The sequence below is a fragment of the Heterodontus francisci genome, chromosome 2 (genome assembly GCF_036365525.1).
Source record: "Heterodontus francisci isolate sHetFra1 chromosome 2, sHetFra1.hap1, whole genome shotgun sequence".
In the NCBI taxonomy this organism is placed as follows: Eukaryota; Metazoa; Chordata; class Chondrichthyes; order Heterodontiformes; family Heterodontidae; genus Heterodontus; species Heterodontus francisci.
In genome coordinates this window covers 179,833,874-179,853,270 of record NC_090372.1, presented here as the reverse complement: position 1 = coordinate 179,853,270, position 19,397 = coordinate 179,833,874, and the positions used below count along the sequence as shown (strand labels likewise).

General features: G+C 42.8%; 1 protein-coding gene across 6 annotated transcripts in view; it reads right to left on the bottom strand.

Annotated features, from left to right (window-relative positions):
- Positions 1-19,397, bottom strand: part of jcada (junctional cadherin 5 associated a) — a 253,287-nt gene that overhangs the window by 27,426 nt on the left and 206,464 nt on the right. For 3 of the 6 annotated variants that reach the window (XM_068014296.1, XM_068014287.1, XM_068014305.1), the window contains one exon: positions 9,405-13,495. In XM_068014296.1, the coding sequence (XP_067870397.1) occupies positions 9,405-13,495 (4,091 nt within the window). Of the gene's footprint in view, positions 1-9,404; positions 13,496-13,830; positions 13,889-16,169; positions 16,229-16,255; positions 16,341-19,397 lie in introns of those variants that run through there. The other 3 variants (XM_068014313.1, XM_068014329.1, XM_068014322.1) reach the window with 3 other exon arrangements.

Genomic DNA, 19,397 nt, shown 5'->3' with positions numbered 1-19,397 from the left:
TGGTGGATTTAAGCTTGTTTGATGTGATTCCTGGCTTTGACAAGAACTGTAGGCTGGAGAATCCTGCTTATCAAAGCATTGCAAAAGAAGCAGATTGTACTTTGCCTGTGCTACAGTTTTGGAACTCTGTGGAATGCAGAATCCCCCACCTTGCAAGGCTCGTACCACCATGTCTGCCAATTCCAACAAAAACTCTGTGGATGTGAAGAGAGCTGTGTCTGAACATGGATAGATGTTCACAGCACAGAGACAGAGAATGATGAAAGAGACACTTGCAGGTTGTTCGATGCTCACATTCAACCACTGACTTCAGTGAGTAAAGAATGTGGCCTGCTTATAGTCAGCTTTTTACTATTGATTTTGAGTATACAAATAAATGCCATTTAAAATCAGAAACCACCCTTGTCTGCTTTTTGTTTTAAATAGATAATTTTCATGGTTTATTGCGACACCCTGAAATTTACAATTTAAATATGTGAAATCATGAAATTCATGATTCTTAAAATGCTGTGTCCATGAAATTTATAAAATTTGACCGTGAATTTGGTAGGACCCTAATTATAGAAGATATGGTCTACATTTACTCCACATCCATTCATCTGCCTTAGACACTTCTAAACTATTGTGGAATTAGATTTCTTTTTGTCATTTTTCCACATCATGGACCTTATGGAATATTGACTGATGTGCGTGATTCCAGAATTGCTTGAAATATTCTTCGCTGAACATGTTAAAACATTAGACAAGTTTAGCCTGTAGACGATGCTATGAAAAATATGTTTCCCTTTTTCTTTTACTTAACTGTTAATCAAAATGGCAGGTGGCTCATAATTTTACAGCATCTGATTTCATGACACATGAATTAAAAAAAGCTTCCAATCAGCATCTTTCATGACTTCAGAATGTCCCAAAGCCAATGAAGTGCTTTTGAAATATAGTTACTGCTGTATTATAGGAAACACTTGCACAAAACAATCTCCCACAAACAGAAAGGAGATAACAGAAAACCTATTTTTCAGCAATGCTGATTGAGGGAGAAACATTTGCCAGGAGACCAGGGATAACTCCCCTGCTCTGCTTCAAGGATCCACCTGTGTAGACAGACAGGGCCTCAGTTTGACATCTCATCCAAAAGAGAACAACCTCCATCAGTGCAGCACTCCCTCAGTACTGTACGGAAGTGTTAGCCTGGCTTATGTGCTCAAACCTCTGGAGTGGGACTTGAATCCATGAGCCCAGGGTGGGAGTGCTACCACTGGGCCACAGCTAACACAATGTAATAATGCCCATCTCTCATTTTACAAAAGTTAATAAATTGTTACAAAGACTAAAATGTAGTTTATCTAGCTGTGTGGTAAACAAAACTGAAATATTTATATAGTTGCACAAAATCATTGGAAAGCCTGGTTAACTATGTAGCGTCTTTAGCTCCTGCTGTACTATTCATCTGACTTGTGGGATGGCCACATACATTGCTAGGAGACATGATGCTTGGCAATACTTGCTAAGATAGTGTTGCCAGACCATTGAAATGGACATTAAGAATCAGCCACTTATTGTGGGTTTTGAATCACATGTGAATCAACTGGGTTTTATAACAATCAGAAGCTTATCACTGTTATTTTCTGGTACTACCATGGTTCTGGGGAATGAAATGGGTCAAGTGGATCAAGTGCCAGTCAGGGAGCTTTTAGGGAACAGTGATTATAGTATCATAAGGTTTAGGTTAGCTATGGAAAAGGACAAGGAACAATCTAAAATAAAAATACTAGATTGGAAGAGGGCCAATTTAAATGGGGTGAGAACAGATCTGGCCTGGGTAAATTGGAATCAAAACTGCGATGGAACAATAAGCTGCCTTTAAAGAGGAGATGGTTCAGGTACAGTCGAGCTACATTCCCACAAGGGGAAAAGTTAGGGAAATCAAAGCCAGAGCTCCCTGGATGACTAGAGAGACGGAGACTAAGATGAAGTGGAGAAAGGGGCGTACAAGAGATGTCATGTTGATAAAAGAATTGAGGACCATAGCTAAATATAAAAAGTTCAGAGCGATGTGTAAAAGGAACTAAGAGAGGCAAAGAGAGAGCATGAGAAGAGACTGGCAGCTAACAAAAAAATGATTCCAGATGTCTTCTATAAGCATAGAGTTAAAGGGTGGAAAGAGGATGGGTGGGGCCGATTACAGAGATAAAAGGGGATCTATGCATGAAGGCAGAGGTTTTGGCTGAGGTACTAAATGAGTCTTTGCCAAAGAAGAAAATATGCCAAAGTCATAGTGAAAGAGGAGGTAGCTGAGACACTGGATGGGCTAAAAATCGATAAAGAAGCAGTATTAGAAAGGCTGGCCACATGGGATGCATCAAGGATGCTGAAGGAAGTAAGAGTGGAAATTGTAGAGGCACTAGCTATAACCTTCCAATCCTCCTTAGGTACAGGGGTGATGCCAGAGGACAGGAGAATTGCAAATATTACACCCACATTCAAAAAAGGGTGTAAGCACAAGCCCAGCAACTACAAGCCAGTCAGTTTAACCTTGATGCTGGAAAGACTTTTAGAAACGATAATCATAGAGTCATGGAGTCTTTTACAGCACAGAAGGAGGCCATTCGTCCCACTGAGTCCACGCTTGAACAAAATTAACAGTCACTTGGACAAGTGTGGATTAATTAAGGAAGGACAGCAGGAATTTACTTAGGGAAAATCATGATTAACCAACCTGCTTGAGTATTGCTGAAAATAGAGACATGTTGTCGAAGTTTTTTGTCTTGCACTCATCAGGACAATTCGCAAGAATAATCAATGTAAGGGAAAACAACTTATACTGCATGAGAAAAGAACGCTGATTGGTTGACAAGTGAACTCTGATTGGTAGAGGCGTTGCAATGGAGAATGCACCAATTTACGGTGACTGACAGTTAACTGCCAAGCTTTGTTTGAAATTTAAACCAGGCAGCTTGACTCTGATTGGTCAAGGCATTGCCCTGAGGAATGAACCAGTGAATGGCCGTCACTTATTTTGTTCAGCTGAAACAGGCACAATGTTTCTACCTTTCTGTCTGCAAAGAACAGGGCCCTGTGTATTAATATGTGTAGCTTCCAGTACGCGCAAATGTGCCACGCTATGAGCCCTGCTGACAATCTTAAATTGGTTGTCAGTGTAATTCTTAGCACACTGAGGATTATTTAGCAAATGTTGTCCAATCACGGAATCACATCTAATGTTGGACACTGTGTTTTGAGTTTTGCAAGCACGGCTGGTTGAGTATGGCCTGTACCTTGCTCATTGCGAACAGCAGAAGGGACATGTTGTTTGATACGATCTGCCAGTCTTTGGGACATGTGGCCTATATCCCTAGCATCAGTGACAGTGAAGGAATGGCAATATAGTTCCAAATCAGGATGGTGTGTGACTTGGAGGGGAACTTGCAGGTGGGGGTGTTCCCATGCATCCGCTACCCTTGTCCTTCTAAGTGGTAGAGGTCGTGAGTTTGGGAGGTACTGTTGAAGGAGCCTCAGCGAGTTGCTGCAGTGCATCTTGTAGATGATACACGCTGCTGCAACAGTGCGCTGGTGGTGCATGGAGTGAATGTTGAAGGTGGTGGATAGGGTGACAATCAAGTAGGCTGCTTTTTCCTGGATGGTGTCAAACTTCTTGAGTGTCATTGGAACTGCACCCATCCAGGCAAGTGGAGAGTATTCCTGACTTGTGCCTTGTAGATGGTGGACAGGCTTTGGGGAGTTAGGAGGTGAGTTACGCGCTGTAGAATTCTCAGCCTCTTCCCTGCTTTTGTAGTCACAGTATTTGTGTAGCTGGTTATTAATGTAGAGAAGCATGAAGTGGTACAGTTTGGTAGAAAGAACAAGGAGAAGCAATATAGAATAAATGACATAATTCTAAAGGGGATGCAGGAACAGAGAGACCTGGGTATATGTGGACAAATATTTGAAGGTGGCAGGGCAGGTTGCAAAAGTGGTTAAAATGGCATACGGGATCCTGGGCTTTATAAATAGATGCATAGAGTACAAAAGCAAGGAAGTTATGATGAACGTTTATAAAACTCTGATTCGGACTCAACCTGAGTATTGCACTTTAGGAAGGATGTGAAGGCTTTAGACAGGATGGAGACAAGATTTACGAGAAGGTTTCCAGGGATGAGAGAGTTCAGTTGCGTATATAATTTGGAGAAGCTGGGACTGTTCTCCTTAGAGAAGGTTGAGAGGAGATTTGATAGAGGAGTTCAAAATCATGAGGGGTGGGACAGAGTAGATAGGGAGAAACTGTTCCTGTTGACAGAAGGGTCAAGATCCAGCGGACACTGGTTTAAGATGATTGGCAAAAGAACCAACGGTGACATAAGGATAAACTTTGTAAGCACCGTGTAGTTAAGATCTGGAATACACTGTCTGAGAGTGTGGTGGAGGCAGATTCAATGGTGCTTTCAAAAGAGAATGGGATAAACACCTGGACAGAAAACAAAATTGCAGGGCTATGGGGAAAGGGTGGGGGAGTGGGACTAGCTAAGTTGCTCTTGCAGAGAGCCGGCACGGGCACAATGGGCCGAATGGCCTCCTTCTGTGTTGTAACCATTGCATGACTGTATGACTCCATACTAGACTACTAATATATTGAATTCAGTTTCACAACATTCCCAATGTGGGATGTGAACTCGCAATTTTCGGGTTGCTGATTTAATATCATTGTTCCCATCTTCTGCAGCTGTCAATGAGCCTCTGAATCCAAGTTAACATGGCATTTGGAGGTTAATGTCACGTGCATTCATATTCATATTTAGTATCATTGCAAACTCAGACATTTCAGCAAAAGCTGAGTAAACAGCATCCTTACAGGATACTGCAAACCTCAGCAGGCAAACTGCATTCACAGATAACGCTGCAAAAATGGAAAGCTATTGAATGAAGCTACTAGTTACTGGTTTCAAAGTGGTTTAGTAGAATGCACGCAGGTAGTATAGTGAAGCAACTGATTTAATCAAAGCTTCTTTCCCTTTTGATTTGTGGACTACTCCAGTGAAATGACATGGAATTACTTTTAAATTAAATCTGCTTTCAGAGAGGTTTTGAAAGGCTGTATTGAAGATTATGGTGATTTCTAGCTGAGCTTACCAGAGCACTTATGTGAAATTGCTAATTCAAGGTGAAAATGGTTGGAATGATGGCATGAAGTACAAACTGCTCAGGTTATACTCGCTGACGTTATATGGTCTGGTTTATTCTGATACTTTGCAGGTCATTTTAACTCTACCCATCTGGCAGAAACTGCGTTGGGGGAAGTTCAAATTGCCCAGGTCATTTACCCATCCTGGATCTAAAATCTCTGCACTCCTCCAGTTCTGGCTCTTGTACAACTCAATTTCCATCGCCCCCATCTTTGATGGTTGTGCCTTCAGCTGCCTAGGCCTTAAGTTCTGGAACTGCACTCCCCACCTCCACCAACCCCCACACACCCATAACCTTTTCTGTTCTCTACCTCTCTCCTCCTTTAAGATGCTCCTTAAAATTTACCTCTTTAACCAAGGTTCTGTCCTAATATCTCCTGATGTGGCTCAGTGTCTAATTTTGACTGATAATACTTTTGTGAAGTGCCGGGAGACATTTTACAACATAAAAAGGTGCTATATAAATGCAAGTTGTTGTTGGAAATGCCGACAGCCATGGGACACAAGCTGAAAGCTGACAGCTGAAAAACAAATGTCATTCGGTGGCAATGGAGCAAAATCCAGAACAGGATGGGAAGCAGCAGGAACAGATCAGAGCTATTGCTGAAAAAAGAGACATGCTGTTGAAGCTTTTCGCCTTGCATTCATCAGGATAGATGCAAGAATGTCAAATTTCGAAATGAGCAACAATTTATACTGCATGAGAGAAGGATGCTGATGGATTGGCAAATTGACTCTGACTGGTCCAGGTATTGCCATGGAAAATGCACCAGGGAATTATTGTCCCCCATGCTTTGTTGAATTTTAAAAAAGGCACAATGCCTGGACATGTTCCTTTTACCTGCAAAGGACAGGTCCCTGTGTATGAATAAATGTAGCTTCTAACAAGCGTAAGTGAGCCACATTGTGAGCCCGACTGATAATCTTAAATTGGTTACTAGTGTAAGTCTTAGGATTGTTTGGTAAGTGCTGTCCAATTGCGGAAACAGATCGAACATTATACATCGTGTTCTGAGTTTTGCAAGTACAGGCTGGTTGAGTACAGTCAGTACTCTGCCTATTGTGAACAGCTGAAGGGACGTGCTGTTTGATACGATCCCAATGTCCAGCTAGTGTGTGACCATAGGCAGTGAATCATGCAGGTCAATGCTTGATATCCTGGCAGCAGTGATGATGTTACAGTCTACTTTGCCAACTGTATTTCAGTCACCATGGCAAACCAAAGGGAGGTTACTGGACAACAAGAGCTATCAGCTGACAGTATGGCTGATGACTCTGGTGTGCAACCCATGCACGTGCACAGCATATATACAATGAACGCCATGCTTCCACATTAAATATGATAGAGCAGACCATTGGTGTGCTGAAACAACAATTCCGCTGCCTGGACCTGCTCCAGGGAAGCCCTGCAGTACTCGGCAGAGTGAATGTCTAGATTTTGGTGGTCTGCTGAGTGCTGCACAACCTCACCATCATGAGAGGGCAGCTCTTGCTACCAGATATATTGCGAGCAGCTGAGGAACAAGAGGAGAAGGAGGAGCAGGAGCACGAGGAGGAGGAAGTGAAAGGGAGGAGGCAACCTAGACAACCTCTTTCTCCCCGAGCTGTCAGTGAAGAACTGATCCAAGTGCGATACCAGTAACCACAGCCTAATTCCCCATTCACCAACAGTCCCACACCTTAACCTTCCCTCAGCCACTGACCATCACAGCATTAGCTTGTCTGCAGTGCAAAAATAAAAGCTGCCATAAAAACTAAATCAATAAATGAGATCATGCCATATTGCAAGCAAAAGTCAGCTAATCACCCTTGTGCATTTCCTTAGTGCATGTCTTCCATGTGCCTTTGCCTGTACTGGTGCTGCTAGGCAGTGCTAACCCAGTGGCTGAAGTATGAGTCCTGGAAGGCTGCTGACTTTCACCGGAGGAGAACCTTGAGCAGCCTTGCTGGCCACAGATGCAAAATCTCGGCATCAGCGGCAGCAGTCCGAGCTGGCTGGCTGACAGGCAATAGCAAGGCCACTGGCGGTTTGCAGAGGAGAGAGAATGCTGTCATCCTGAGAGGGGGCACCAGGTACATGCTCCATGGAGCCACTACCACTACCCCAGGGTGGTGCCCCAGTGATCCTAGTAATCTGTTGGAGGACAAATTGCTGGACTGCTGTGACACCCTGCAAACCCCTTTGCACCCTGTAATTCGCAGTCATGATGGCAGCTGTGTGAGCTTTCATTGCAGTACTCAGACATTGGGTGGCTGCTACTTGGGCTGCAATGGAAGCTGGAACATCAGCCATCAGATGCTGCCTCATGTTTGGATGCATAAATGAGCGAATGCAGTTGGCCAGCACCTCCACTGGAAGGCATAGGCTCCAAGCTCTGCACAAAGTCCTGTGTTAAGTTGGTGCTGGGCTCCGCTATACTCCTTGACCTTAACAGCAGGCTTTCTGGCAGGCCTCTCAATGCACCAAGCATTTTGTTGTGAATACCCATCAGTGTTCTTCTGTAGGTTGCCCTGAAGTGCTCATCTGAATCCTTTACAGTAGAATTATGAGCGATCTTGCCCTCTGGCGACTTTACACCTGCACTTTCCTTGCCCTCTGCCCTGGCTGCAGGCCACTCAATTCCGGTATCTCACCTCATGCAGATCCTGCCTCTAATCTATTCTCTAAGATATGTGCAGTGCCAGTATCTGAGCTGGTGACTGCGGGTGTGAAATCGAGTAATGGTGTGTCTTCATCATCACTTTCTTCTTGCTGCTCCTCCACTGCCTGGCCAGGTTGCACTTCTTGGGTATCTGAAGGACAAAGACATAAGGGTAAGGTTGTGGTGTAGGGATGGTGGGGGGTGGGGGGAGGAGTAATAGGCTTACACATTTGATCCTGATAAAATCAGAAGAGTGGGATGAGTGGAAAGTGGGATGTGAGAAGGTGAATTAGGTATGAGGATACCATCATTTTCAATGGTTTCGGCCCTGTCTCTGGCTTGGCCACAGCAATGACCATCCCAAGAATGTCCAGCACCATCTCCTCTGTGGGGGATAGGAGACGCAGCTGCAGCTACGCCCTTCTGGCTAGCTCCTGCTGTCTCCAGTTGTGTGCCACTTTGTCCTGCAAGAGAGAGGGAAGTGTGTCAATGGGTGCAGTGCAATGTGCTTGGGTGATGTGGCTGCCGTGGTTGAATAACTGGCAGTGCCTGCAAGCTATGAGATATGGGTGTGAGGCTTGCAGCAGTGCTAAGTGTATGGGGGTGTGCAGCAGCATATGAATGTTGGGTTCGAATCCTAACTGTTAGAGATCGTTGGTAGGTGAGAGATGGGGGTGTGGTGATTTGAGCATTCTCTCAGCCTAGTGGTGCAGTTGGTGGGATATGCCATTTGAAGATGCATTCACTGACCTTGACCACTCATATGAGGTCCTTGGGGTAGATTCCTGGCATTGACCTCCATGGCTATCTACTCTCAATGCCTTCTGAACATGTGTCTGGAGGGCCTCATGGCTTTTTGCACATAATGAACATCTCTCATTCTTTCCACTTCCTCCAGCAACACCTCAGTACAGCATCTGAAAACCTTGGAGCCCGCTCTCTGTCATGTTATGCCATTCTTCACAATAAACTTCCCCTTTAAGAAGTTCAGGTTAACTTTAAGTGGTACTAGACACTCATAATATTGGCTCACTGCTGATGCATCAAGCCAATCAACAGGATGGTTAGCGCTAGCTGGATGCTGAAATCATTGAAATGAGAAGGCAGAAGTTAGCCTGCTGCTTGCATTACAATCAACGTGCGTGGGTTAATGATGTATCGCGATCCCCGTGCCCATTTATGGAAGCTATTGAATTTAACCCCCAGAGATTCTACGTAAAGAAGCAATGTGACTTAAGTGACACAGAGATGATATAAGTACAAATTACAGCGAGGAACCTCTTCATAGAGACATCACATCCTGCAGAAATTCGCTCTGCATTTTAGATAACTACCATATGATTCCTCAATATCAATTGGGAACAATAATTCCTGTGTCTTATTTGCCAGCATTCAATTGGTAGCCATATTGAAGTGGGTGCCTGTAAGAGGCAGGTAATGCTTTTACATTCCTAGACATTTTTTTTAAATTACTAGGAACAAAATAAATCCTATATTTACTATTCTACAGTGGACATCATCCAGTCTATGAGATATAGTGAAACTAGTCATGCCACTGTGTTGTAAGGATTTTACAAAACCATACCTGCAGTCTCTTTGTTCTCTATTGAAGACACAAAAGATTCCAAATCCTTGTCCAGTGATATGATTCTCTTGCTTGTTGTGCAGGTATCTTCCCTTCTGGCCGATGTGTAAGCTGCTTCCTTTACTCCTTGTTCTGTGCTACATTGTTCCTCATCAAGTTCATCACCAGAATCAGCACTTTTAATACTGAGACGTCTAATACGGGAAACTGAATCTACTTCTTTCATTCTGGCCAAGCGGTCCAAAGCTGTTCGGTTTGGAGATGATGCAAGTTTACCTTGCAAGGCTTCAATCATCTCTGAAGTGTTTCGACCTTTCCTTTCTGCACCTAGGACAGAGATGTTTTTTCTTTCTGTGCTCAGAAAGCAATTTTTGTCAGTCCAATTATAAAACTCCTTGAAAGGTCCATGAAAGAATTCATTTATGATGGCCCTTTTCCCCAATTCTTTGTTACTTTCAACATCATGTTTTGCTAATTTGTTCTCGTGCACTGTATTTCCATTTGGAATCCAAGTGCCTGTCCCATAGAGTGAGTTGTGTTTCCATTCTGATAGTTTGTTGAAGTCCAAAGGTTTCTCTTTTACATGTCCCCATGGTTCTTCTGAAGTGTATTTCCTCTCTCTTACAAAGTGATCACAGGTATAGCCCAGCTCCACTTCAGCAGGAGATTTTGTCTCATTTTCTCCTGTCCACTCATGGAGCATCTCCTTCCTTGGAGAAATCAAGGCTTCTACTGCTACATCTATTCCTAAAATCCTGGCAGCTCTTTCTTCGAATGATTCGTTTTTGGAAAGTCCTTCTGCAGTTTTCTGCTCAAAGAGGTCATTCAGGTTGTCAATGTTTGGTTTTGTGCTTTTATGACAGCTTAGAGAGCTCAGGTCAGTTTCTGAATAACCCTGATCGTTGTCAAGTTGAGAGAACATTTTTCTAATACTGTCATCACATTCAGTTTCTTGAATTGACACAGTTTTTCTACCTGGTGCCATAACTCTGATTGATGTGTCTCGATCATTTGTGCTTTCTGCCTTTGTTTGACTTAACTGATACATCGGTGTTCTAACTCCATTGATGTTTATGCACTGTTTTTTGTTATTGGTGTCTTCCACGTTCTTTTCATTGTTTAATTTAGTGAGTTGCGTATTTTTAGTTGTGAATACATTTAGAATTGTGCTGCTTTTGGTATATGTTGTTCTTTTGTTATTTGGTTTATGGAATAGATTGCTTGACTGGTTGCTGAGTTTGTTATTGTCAGCAGATATTTTTGCAAGTATCTCTACATCAGGGGTAATATTTGTATAATCTGAGCAACTTTTATTACTGACACTGTTCTTTTTTTCTTTGGGCTTGGTCAGTTTGGCTAATGGTTTCTCAGTCACACACAGCTCAGGTTTCTGGTAGGTTATCATCTGACTGTTTGAAAAATCTTTGTCTGAGTTTATCGACTGGATTGCAGTAAGCTCACCATCTTCATTTTCCGTCTGCAATACCTGAATGTTACGATCCTCTTGTTCCTGAATCTCTTTGTTGAAACTTTCTAATTCACTGATTGCATCCCAAGGACGACGGTTTACCGGCTTCAAGAGGAACTGACCAAAACCGACAGTCTCTTTGCCATTGTTTGATGAAGTCTGTGGACACACTCTGCTCCCATCCACCTGATCTTCCGCATTTACTTCTCTGACTTTTTCACGCTGGCTTTTTGAAGTCCCATTGTGCTGAATTTGGTGAGAGTTAATGTGATTGACCTGATACTGTGTAGGAGCTGTCCTCGAGAAAGCACTGTTGGTAGATGGATACAAGCTTGTTTGACCATTTATTGAATAGTTACTGAGTTTGCATTTCTGGTCACTAATGGCTGTACCTTCTGCACTTCTTTTGTCCCCTTTCACTGATACATTGGATTCAGGTTCTGAGTAGTTCTGACTTTGTATCTGGTTGCCTGTTGCAACCTTTTTTATGGCACCAGTGAATGACCGAGCAGTACGGGAACCTTTAATGAAACTCGTTTGCGTTTCTTGATCTCTATACTGGTCACCTGGCCAAGAACCAGAGGCTCTTAATTCTCTGTGTTGGTTAAAATTATAGCCAACTGCACGTCTATTGTTACCTTCATTCCAGGGCTCTGGTCTCTTCAACCCATTTTCTGACATCATATTTCCTGTTAATGCTTGTAACTCCAAGTCAGAGGAAGACATGCTTAAAAAACTTTGCTCTGTTAAGTTTCCAGTGCTATCATTCATAACCCTTTCAATGTTTCCATTTCTCACGTCATTAATAAATACATCTTCATTTGACTCTGCTTCACATGTTTTGACTGGCACAGAAACTAGACAAAATATTGTTTCTGTCATTCTTCTTTTTGGGTGTTTCTTTTCTTGCACCTCAAGACACTGGGAATCTGGTTCCCACTTTTTTACTCGGGTTATAGTTTCAACGGTGCCTTGATTTACATGCAGTTCTGCATTAGAATTGGCATTTGAATGTGGAAAGCCAACTGGATGGTTTGTGGTTGAAAGAACCCTTGAATTATACTTTAATGATGAGTCACATTGGTTGTCGACATATGGTTTACAACAATGGTCAGACATACTACTATTCTCGCTCTCTGGTTTGGATGCCACCAACCATCGGTTGGTAGTTGTAGTATCAGCTATAGGCCTCAGGCCTGCCTGAGTGGAGTAATATGACCCTGCTGGAACAGAAAAGGCACTGCAACTGTCCGATGTTCCAAATGTCTTGTTTCCATCTATAACACGGTCCTTTGCTTTCCATTGTTCATACTTATTATCTGTTTCACTGTATTGCTTGTCAGATTGGACTATTGTAATATGTCGAAGTCGAGGATCATTAAAAGGTATGTACTTGACAAAAGCCTTTTTGTCATCTGTGTATCCATTTTGTGATGAACTATAGCTTTCTCTCGTGTGAGGGACATCTTTACCTATATCATCATTTACATTCATAGCTTGCAGCAGATGTTGCTTTGAGCCGTTATCATCAGACATGTGTTTTTGATGAGCATGATTGCTCTCCTGATTTTCTAAACACCAATGAGCCTGATCGATAAGAGTCTCTGTTGATTGGTAAGGTTGACATGCATTGTTGGAAGTAGGCACTTTATCAAAACATTTCTGACCAACTTTCTGTTGAGGTGGTGCTTTGTAAGATGGGGGAGGCACATAGACAGGAGGATCCAAGCTGCTACTAGCAAGAGCTTGTGGGTAGCAAATATGGTCAGCCTTTGCTTCACCGTCCTTGGCACAATAAGTCACTTGCCCATCAGTCTCTCCATGTACATGAAGACTAGGTATCATTTCTGAACTTCTCCTAATTTGCTGATACAGTTCATAGGAGGGAGGTTTCAGTGGTCTACTCAACTTAGCTTTTGGCAACTGAGTACACTGAGCACTTTGCCTGAAGTTTTCTGTCCATTTTGTACTTGTTTTAGGACTACAATAAGAGCCACTATTCTGCAACACAAGATGATCTTTCAAACATTGATTTTCCAATCTATTTCTGTCAAACCCAGACATATCTACATAATGTTGACCTGTCTGAAATTCCTTACCATTACTTTCTGGTATAACTCTGGGCAATGATTGAGACTTCCCCTTTTTTATATATTGCATTCCTTCTCTTTTTAATATTTCATCACCAACCATGTGGGGCACTATGGCATGTCTCAATTTGTTCCCATCACCATCAGATAGTTGTCTTCCTAAAGAGGCTTTCCATTCCTCAGTACCCAAGCTTTGGCATTTACGATCCACTGGAGTTCTCCACTCGTCTTCACACATCCCTTTCACCATCACACTCTGACCTTCTGCCATCCAACTCTTTTGCTCATTCATTCTAATTACTTCTGATTTATGCTGCATGTTCTCTGGCTGTACACCTCGTGAACTTTTTTCTCTTTGTTCAGCTTTTGGAATGTTTTGAGTTTTTGTCACATTATTTCCTTTGTAGCCTGTGTCTCCTCGGTTTGTGTAATCCAGTAAAACACTGAAGTCTTGTCCTCTTCGTCTCCAGTAGGTGACATCCTTACCAGATTTGGGCCTAGATGAACAAGGTAATGGAGGACCACTGTTTAACCTGTAACAAATATAAAAGCATAAAGTGTGATTAAGACACTTAAGCAAATTAATTTCACTTTTAGAACTTTAATGTCAACTTCATTAATGAACCGCTGTCATTTTGCTGATAGATGATTTATGCAATAAATTTAGGAACAGACCTTAAATGGAAATAAGCAGCTTCTATACACTGAATAAACACTAATACTACATAAAACAGTGTTTACTCATGGACAAGAGCTAAATTATGCAAAAAACTGTACATCTTTGACCTTAAATTACAGGTTACTTTATAGCGTGCGTTATTTCCATTTTATGTTTCAACACAAGAGAAAGTATTTCATAATAGCTCACTGTTCAATCATCTCAGTCCCAGAACATTACAGCAGCAGTTCCTCAGGATAGTGTCCTAGGCCCAACCATCTTCAGCTGCTTCATCAATGACCTTCCCTCCATCATAAGCTCAGAAGTGGGGATGTTCGCTGATGATTGCACAACATTCAGCACCATTCGCAACTTCTCAGATACTGAAGCAGCCAGTGTCCATATGCAGCAAGATCTGGACAACATCCAGGCTTGGGCTGATAAGTGGCAAGTAACATTCGCGCCACACAAGTGCCAGGCAATGACCATCTCAAACAAGAGAGAATCTAACCATCGCCCCTTGTCGTTCAGTGGCATTACCATTGCTGAATCCTCCACTATCAACATCCTGAGGGTCACCATTGACCAGAAACTGAACTGGACCAGCCACATAAATGCTGTAGCTACAAGAGCAGGTAAGAGGTTAGGAATTCTGCAGCGAGTAGCTCACCTCCTGACTCCCCAATGCCTATCCACTATCTACAAGGCACAAGTCGGGAGTGACATGGAATACTCTCCACTTGCCTGGATTGGTGCAGCTCCAACAACACTCAAGAAACTCAATGGATTAGCACCCTATCCACCACCTTCAACATACACTCCCTCCACCACCGATGCACAGTGGCAGCAGTGTGTACTATCTACAAGATGCACTGCAGCAACTCACCAAGGCTCCTTTGACAGCACGTTCCAAACCCGTGACCTCTACCACCTGGAAGGACAAGGGCTGCAGATGCATGGGAATCTTGCCACCTGCAAGTTCCCCTCCAAGCCACACACCATCCTGACTTGGAACTATATCGCCGTTCCTTCACTGTCGCTGAGTCAAAATCCTGCAACTCTCTCCCTAACAGCACTGCCTGTGCATCTACATCAGATGGACTGCAGTGGTTCAAGTAGGCAGCTCACTGCTACCTTCTCAAGGGCAACTAGGGATGGGCAATAACCCACAGTTAAGCACAAGAGGAACAATTGGGAAAGGGGTGGGCCAGCAGTTTCTTACAGATGTTTAGTGGAGTCAGGAAGAACACTCTTGCTCCTTCCAAATCAACAAAAAAATTTCAGACATTTTGGCACCTTTTCTGAACAACCTCTTATGCAGGTCTCTTTAAGGAGTGCAGGTTAGACAACTGAAGACCAGATATACTAGTCGGAACTTGCACAATGCGATCTCTGACTCATCCTAATGCATTCAGGAGTCCAGGTCTGAAAAGGAGGCAGGAGCTTCATTTCAATGTCAAAATAAGGCCGATGCTTATTTCAGGCGGCTGCCATGGCCTCAAATACCAATGCAGACTAAATGTGGGCCTCTACATCTGTAAAACAGGTGCAACACTGTTGAATTTAGGCCCCAATAATCCAACTGCTCTCTAACCAATGATTCACTATTATAATAAATTTTAACAAACTGTTTTTGTTTGCAGCATGTTATTTGAACCTCATCTGAAGGAGGCAGCCAAGCACAGCGACGGGCCTCACAACCAAAGTCTGCCTTTTAGCACTGCAGCAGTCCTCACTGACAAAGTGAATGGAAACACTCTCAAGTTCTTTGAGTCTCCCAGAATCTTATACCAGAAAGAATTGTGTACTCTGAGAATAAAACATTGGCAAATGAATAGGGTGAATGACAACTCCAGACAAATCTCATGAATTTGTACATTAATCACCTGCAGCAATTCCCTTACCAAGGAGCATAATTTTGCATAACAGATCTCTGAAGCAATGAAAATGGTGTTTTCGGAGAGGACTTGAGTGATTGCTTGACTAATAATTAAGTCAGAAAAGGAACTGCCCAGCTCTGTTGCCATGGCATTTTTAAGACTTTTATCAAGCAGATTCTGCATAAATTGGAAGGAAGAAATACTTTACACCCTCATTCATTACTTAAACATTTTAATTTGGAATAAAGCAACATTTAAACTCAAAAGATTCCTTATGAATTTGCAGTGAAACCCATAATGAGTAAGAGCGACCCCCAAGGAGTTATTCAGTAGAATAGGAAGGATATTCCTCTGTGACGAATGGCAGCATTCAATGATAGCCTGTACTCTTTATATTCTTTACGCTTATAATTTTATACACACGCGTTTTATGTTACACTGAACTGTTCAAAACCATCCTGCATCACTGATCATCAATCTTCTGTCATTCTGTCACACACTCCGCAACTCTGCTATCTATTGTCTCTCCCATACTTAATTGAAATGATGTAGCAACGTAAAAACAGCCGAACGCGATCAAACTTTGGCACTACTGAGCACACACTGTACTTTAACTTTCCCCCAGTATCAGAGAGTGGAGACCTCTTACTCTGCAGTCTCACTACTTACAAACTCATTCCCCAAGAGTGGAGGGAGGACTATGTGCTGCGTCAGCAAGACTATCCTGCAAAGTTTCTTCAAAAATCACTTCTTACCTCAAGCAAATCATGTGCTTGGACTGTAACTAGAGGCTGGAATAAAAAAAGGAGTCGGCCTGCCTGGTTCTATTTATAAGAGAACTCAACCCTATTAAAACAAACGGCACTAAGTCTGCTTTGCAGACGCAACCCGCGAAGTCACGCGTTGTTGTTCAGTGCAGAAACCCAGCTCGTAACCTTGCACCTGGGAAGCTCCATTGCTCCCCCTCAGTTCCAGCGGTACCTTCTGGGTGGGATTTTATCGCTGTGGGCAGACTGCTATGTGCTTAAGCGGCGTTATATAACTTTCCACAGAAATTTGGCTCAGAAATCAGACAGACTTTCAAAAAAAAACCTGGAGCAAGTTTTATTCATAAGTAACATTAATGGCTACAATAACGACATTACAATTGCTGTACTTACACATAAAATAACTCCCTCTTTGGCCAAGCTTCTTTTAGACGTTATCTAAATGCTCCGCTCCTTTTTCTCTCCAAGTGACTTTTCAAATTCCAAGGTCTTTTCAGGCACTCGTGATTTCTTTGTGTTTTACTGATCCATTGAATCCGTGCTGTAAGTTCCCAGGTCCTCTGTTCTAACATTACTTTGAGGTTCACAGGAGCTCTCAGGCTCTCAACAAAGGATCGCTGCTGTAGGGGAAACCCACTGCAACACAGTGCCAGGGTGGTCTGAACAGACACAAGTGGAAAATAAATTGGTTCTGTCGAACTAATAGTTTAGATGTGCAAGGTAAACAGTGTGTAGATGGAACACAGTGCATCAGGCAGTGGTCACTCTTGGAATACAATAGACTGGTCCATCCCTTGCAAGGGAAGCTTTGCTCCTCAGTTGCTGTAATGTGATATATGGAGACATTAGCTTCCTCAGCACCTGGCCAGTAACAGAATATCTAGTAAAAGGCGCAGTATTTGGCAAACAAAGCATGTAGGCCAACACCTTACAGACATACAAGAATAGGGGAAGTGGAAGGTGAAAGGCAGCTTTCTCGGTACCATTTAGTTAATCAGTTCCAGAAAGGAAAAACTAGAAAGGAAAGATCAAAGTGCCAAAAAGAAAACCTGCACTGTTGAACAAATCTATCAAATTGTTACAAAACACTAAAAAAAAAGAAATTCTTGGGGGAGGTGGAAGAAGGGGGGAAAGATATACTCGATAAAAATTATGTAAGAAAATATCTTTGATTTTGTAAGTGGTTTTGCAACCCATGGAGGCTCACATTCAAGTCTCTATTTTCCTTCTTTATTGATGGCCTGGGTACAAATCAGAGTACAATTCAGTCTAAAAGAGCCTGAGCAGACTGGGTCTATTTTCTCTAGAAAAGGCTGAGGGATGACTGCATAGAGGTCTTTAAATGATGTAGTGGTTTGATAAGGCAGACGTAGAGAAGATATTTCTGCTTGTGGGAGCACCCAAAACAAGGGACCATAAACATAAGATAGTCACTCATAAATCCAATAAGGAATTCAGGAGAAACTTCCTTACTCAGACGGTGGTGAGAATGTGCAATTGCTACCACATGGGGTAGTTGAGGTAAATAACATAGATGCATTTAAGGGGAAGCTAGATAAGTAAATGCGGGAGAAGGGAATAGAACGATATGTTGACAGGTCACGATGAAGTAAATAGTGTGGGAGGAGACTCGTGTGGAACAGAAACACAAATAGCCTAGTTCTGTGCTGTATAAAATAGACATCAATCCATCTAATGGAACTTGCTAATTCAGACCAACTTAGAAACTGTTCCAGAAGGATGTAGATGCTTTGGAGAGGGTGCAGAGGAGGTTCACCAGGATGTTGCCTGGTATGGAGGGCGCTAGCTATGAAGAGAGGTTGAGTAGATTAGGATTATTTTCATTAGAAAGACGGAGGTTGAGGGGGGACCTGATTGAGGTGTACAAAATCATGAGAGGTATAGACAGGGTGGATAGCAAGAAGCTTTTTCCCAGAGTGGGGGATTCAATTACTAGGGGTCACGAGTTCAAAGTGAGAGGGGAAAAGTTTAGGGGGGATATGCGTGGAAAGTTCTTTACGCAGAGGGTGGTGGGTGCCTGGAACGCGTTGCCAGCGGAGGTGGTAGACGCGGGCATGACAGCGTCTTTTAAGATGTATCTAGACAGATACATGAATGGGCAGGAAGCAAAGAGATACAGACCCTTAGAAAATAGGCGACATGTTTAGATAGAGGATCTGGATCGGCGCAGGCTTGGAGGGCCGAAGTGCCTGTTCCTGTGCTGTAATTTTCTTTGTTCTTTGTTCTTTGTTAATCATCAGACCTCAGTAAGGCCTCTATTAATCAAGAGTGCAGCTGGTAGTTCTAGAATTGAGCAGCTTCAAATCAGATTCCAAACTGGTCCAATACACTACGGCCAGGAATTTCCTTGGAACTGCTCCTGCTCCGCTGCCTTAACTCTGCTGGAATTGCAATAGAAATCCTGTCTCCGCAAGTCGGGATTTCCACCACATCTCCGGTAAATTTATGGGCGACAGTGCAGGCACAGCTCCAAGGATAGATTTGGCCTAGCTCCCACTTAAGTGACTGGAACTTCCCTGGCATAAACATAGACCCAATAATATACACCACACGAACAGCTTAGATAGTGGAAATGGAAAACGCCACTCTGCATCGTGGCCAATGAAACTGGGATGTTGAGGATATTTTCTAAAAAGGTGATTAAAACACTCTTTGTAGCGCATCAAACAGAAAATGCTTCCATCAGATTTTCCTTCTCCTTAAACAACATTTTTCATTTTCCTGTTTTATTTCAACTAGTTTGGAGAAATTACAGAGCAAGAACTGTGCAACAGAGTTGAACTAACATCAGCAAAAATTCAAGTATTAATCAGAGGCACATAAACCTCATGCATTTCCCCGCACAGCATCAGTAACTCATCCAGTAACTCCCTGAAGCCAATTTCATTTTATAATATCACCAGCATTCATACATCCCACCTGCGAAAAATGCAAAAAGCCGACCGCTAGCTTCAAAATGGCTGACACAAGCACCACCCCCCCCCCCCCCCACCCAAAAAACTGACAGCATATAGGCCTAATGAGATGACTGAAAGTTGAACATGAGCTTGTCGTAACTTAAGCTGCAGGCCGACCCAACATTCCACCAGCTTTATTGCAGCAGAAAAAG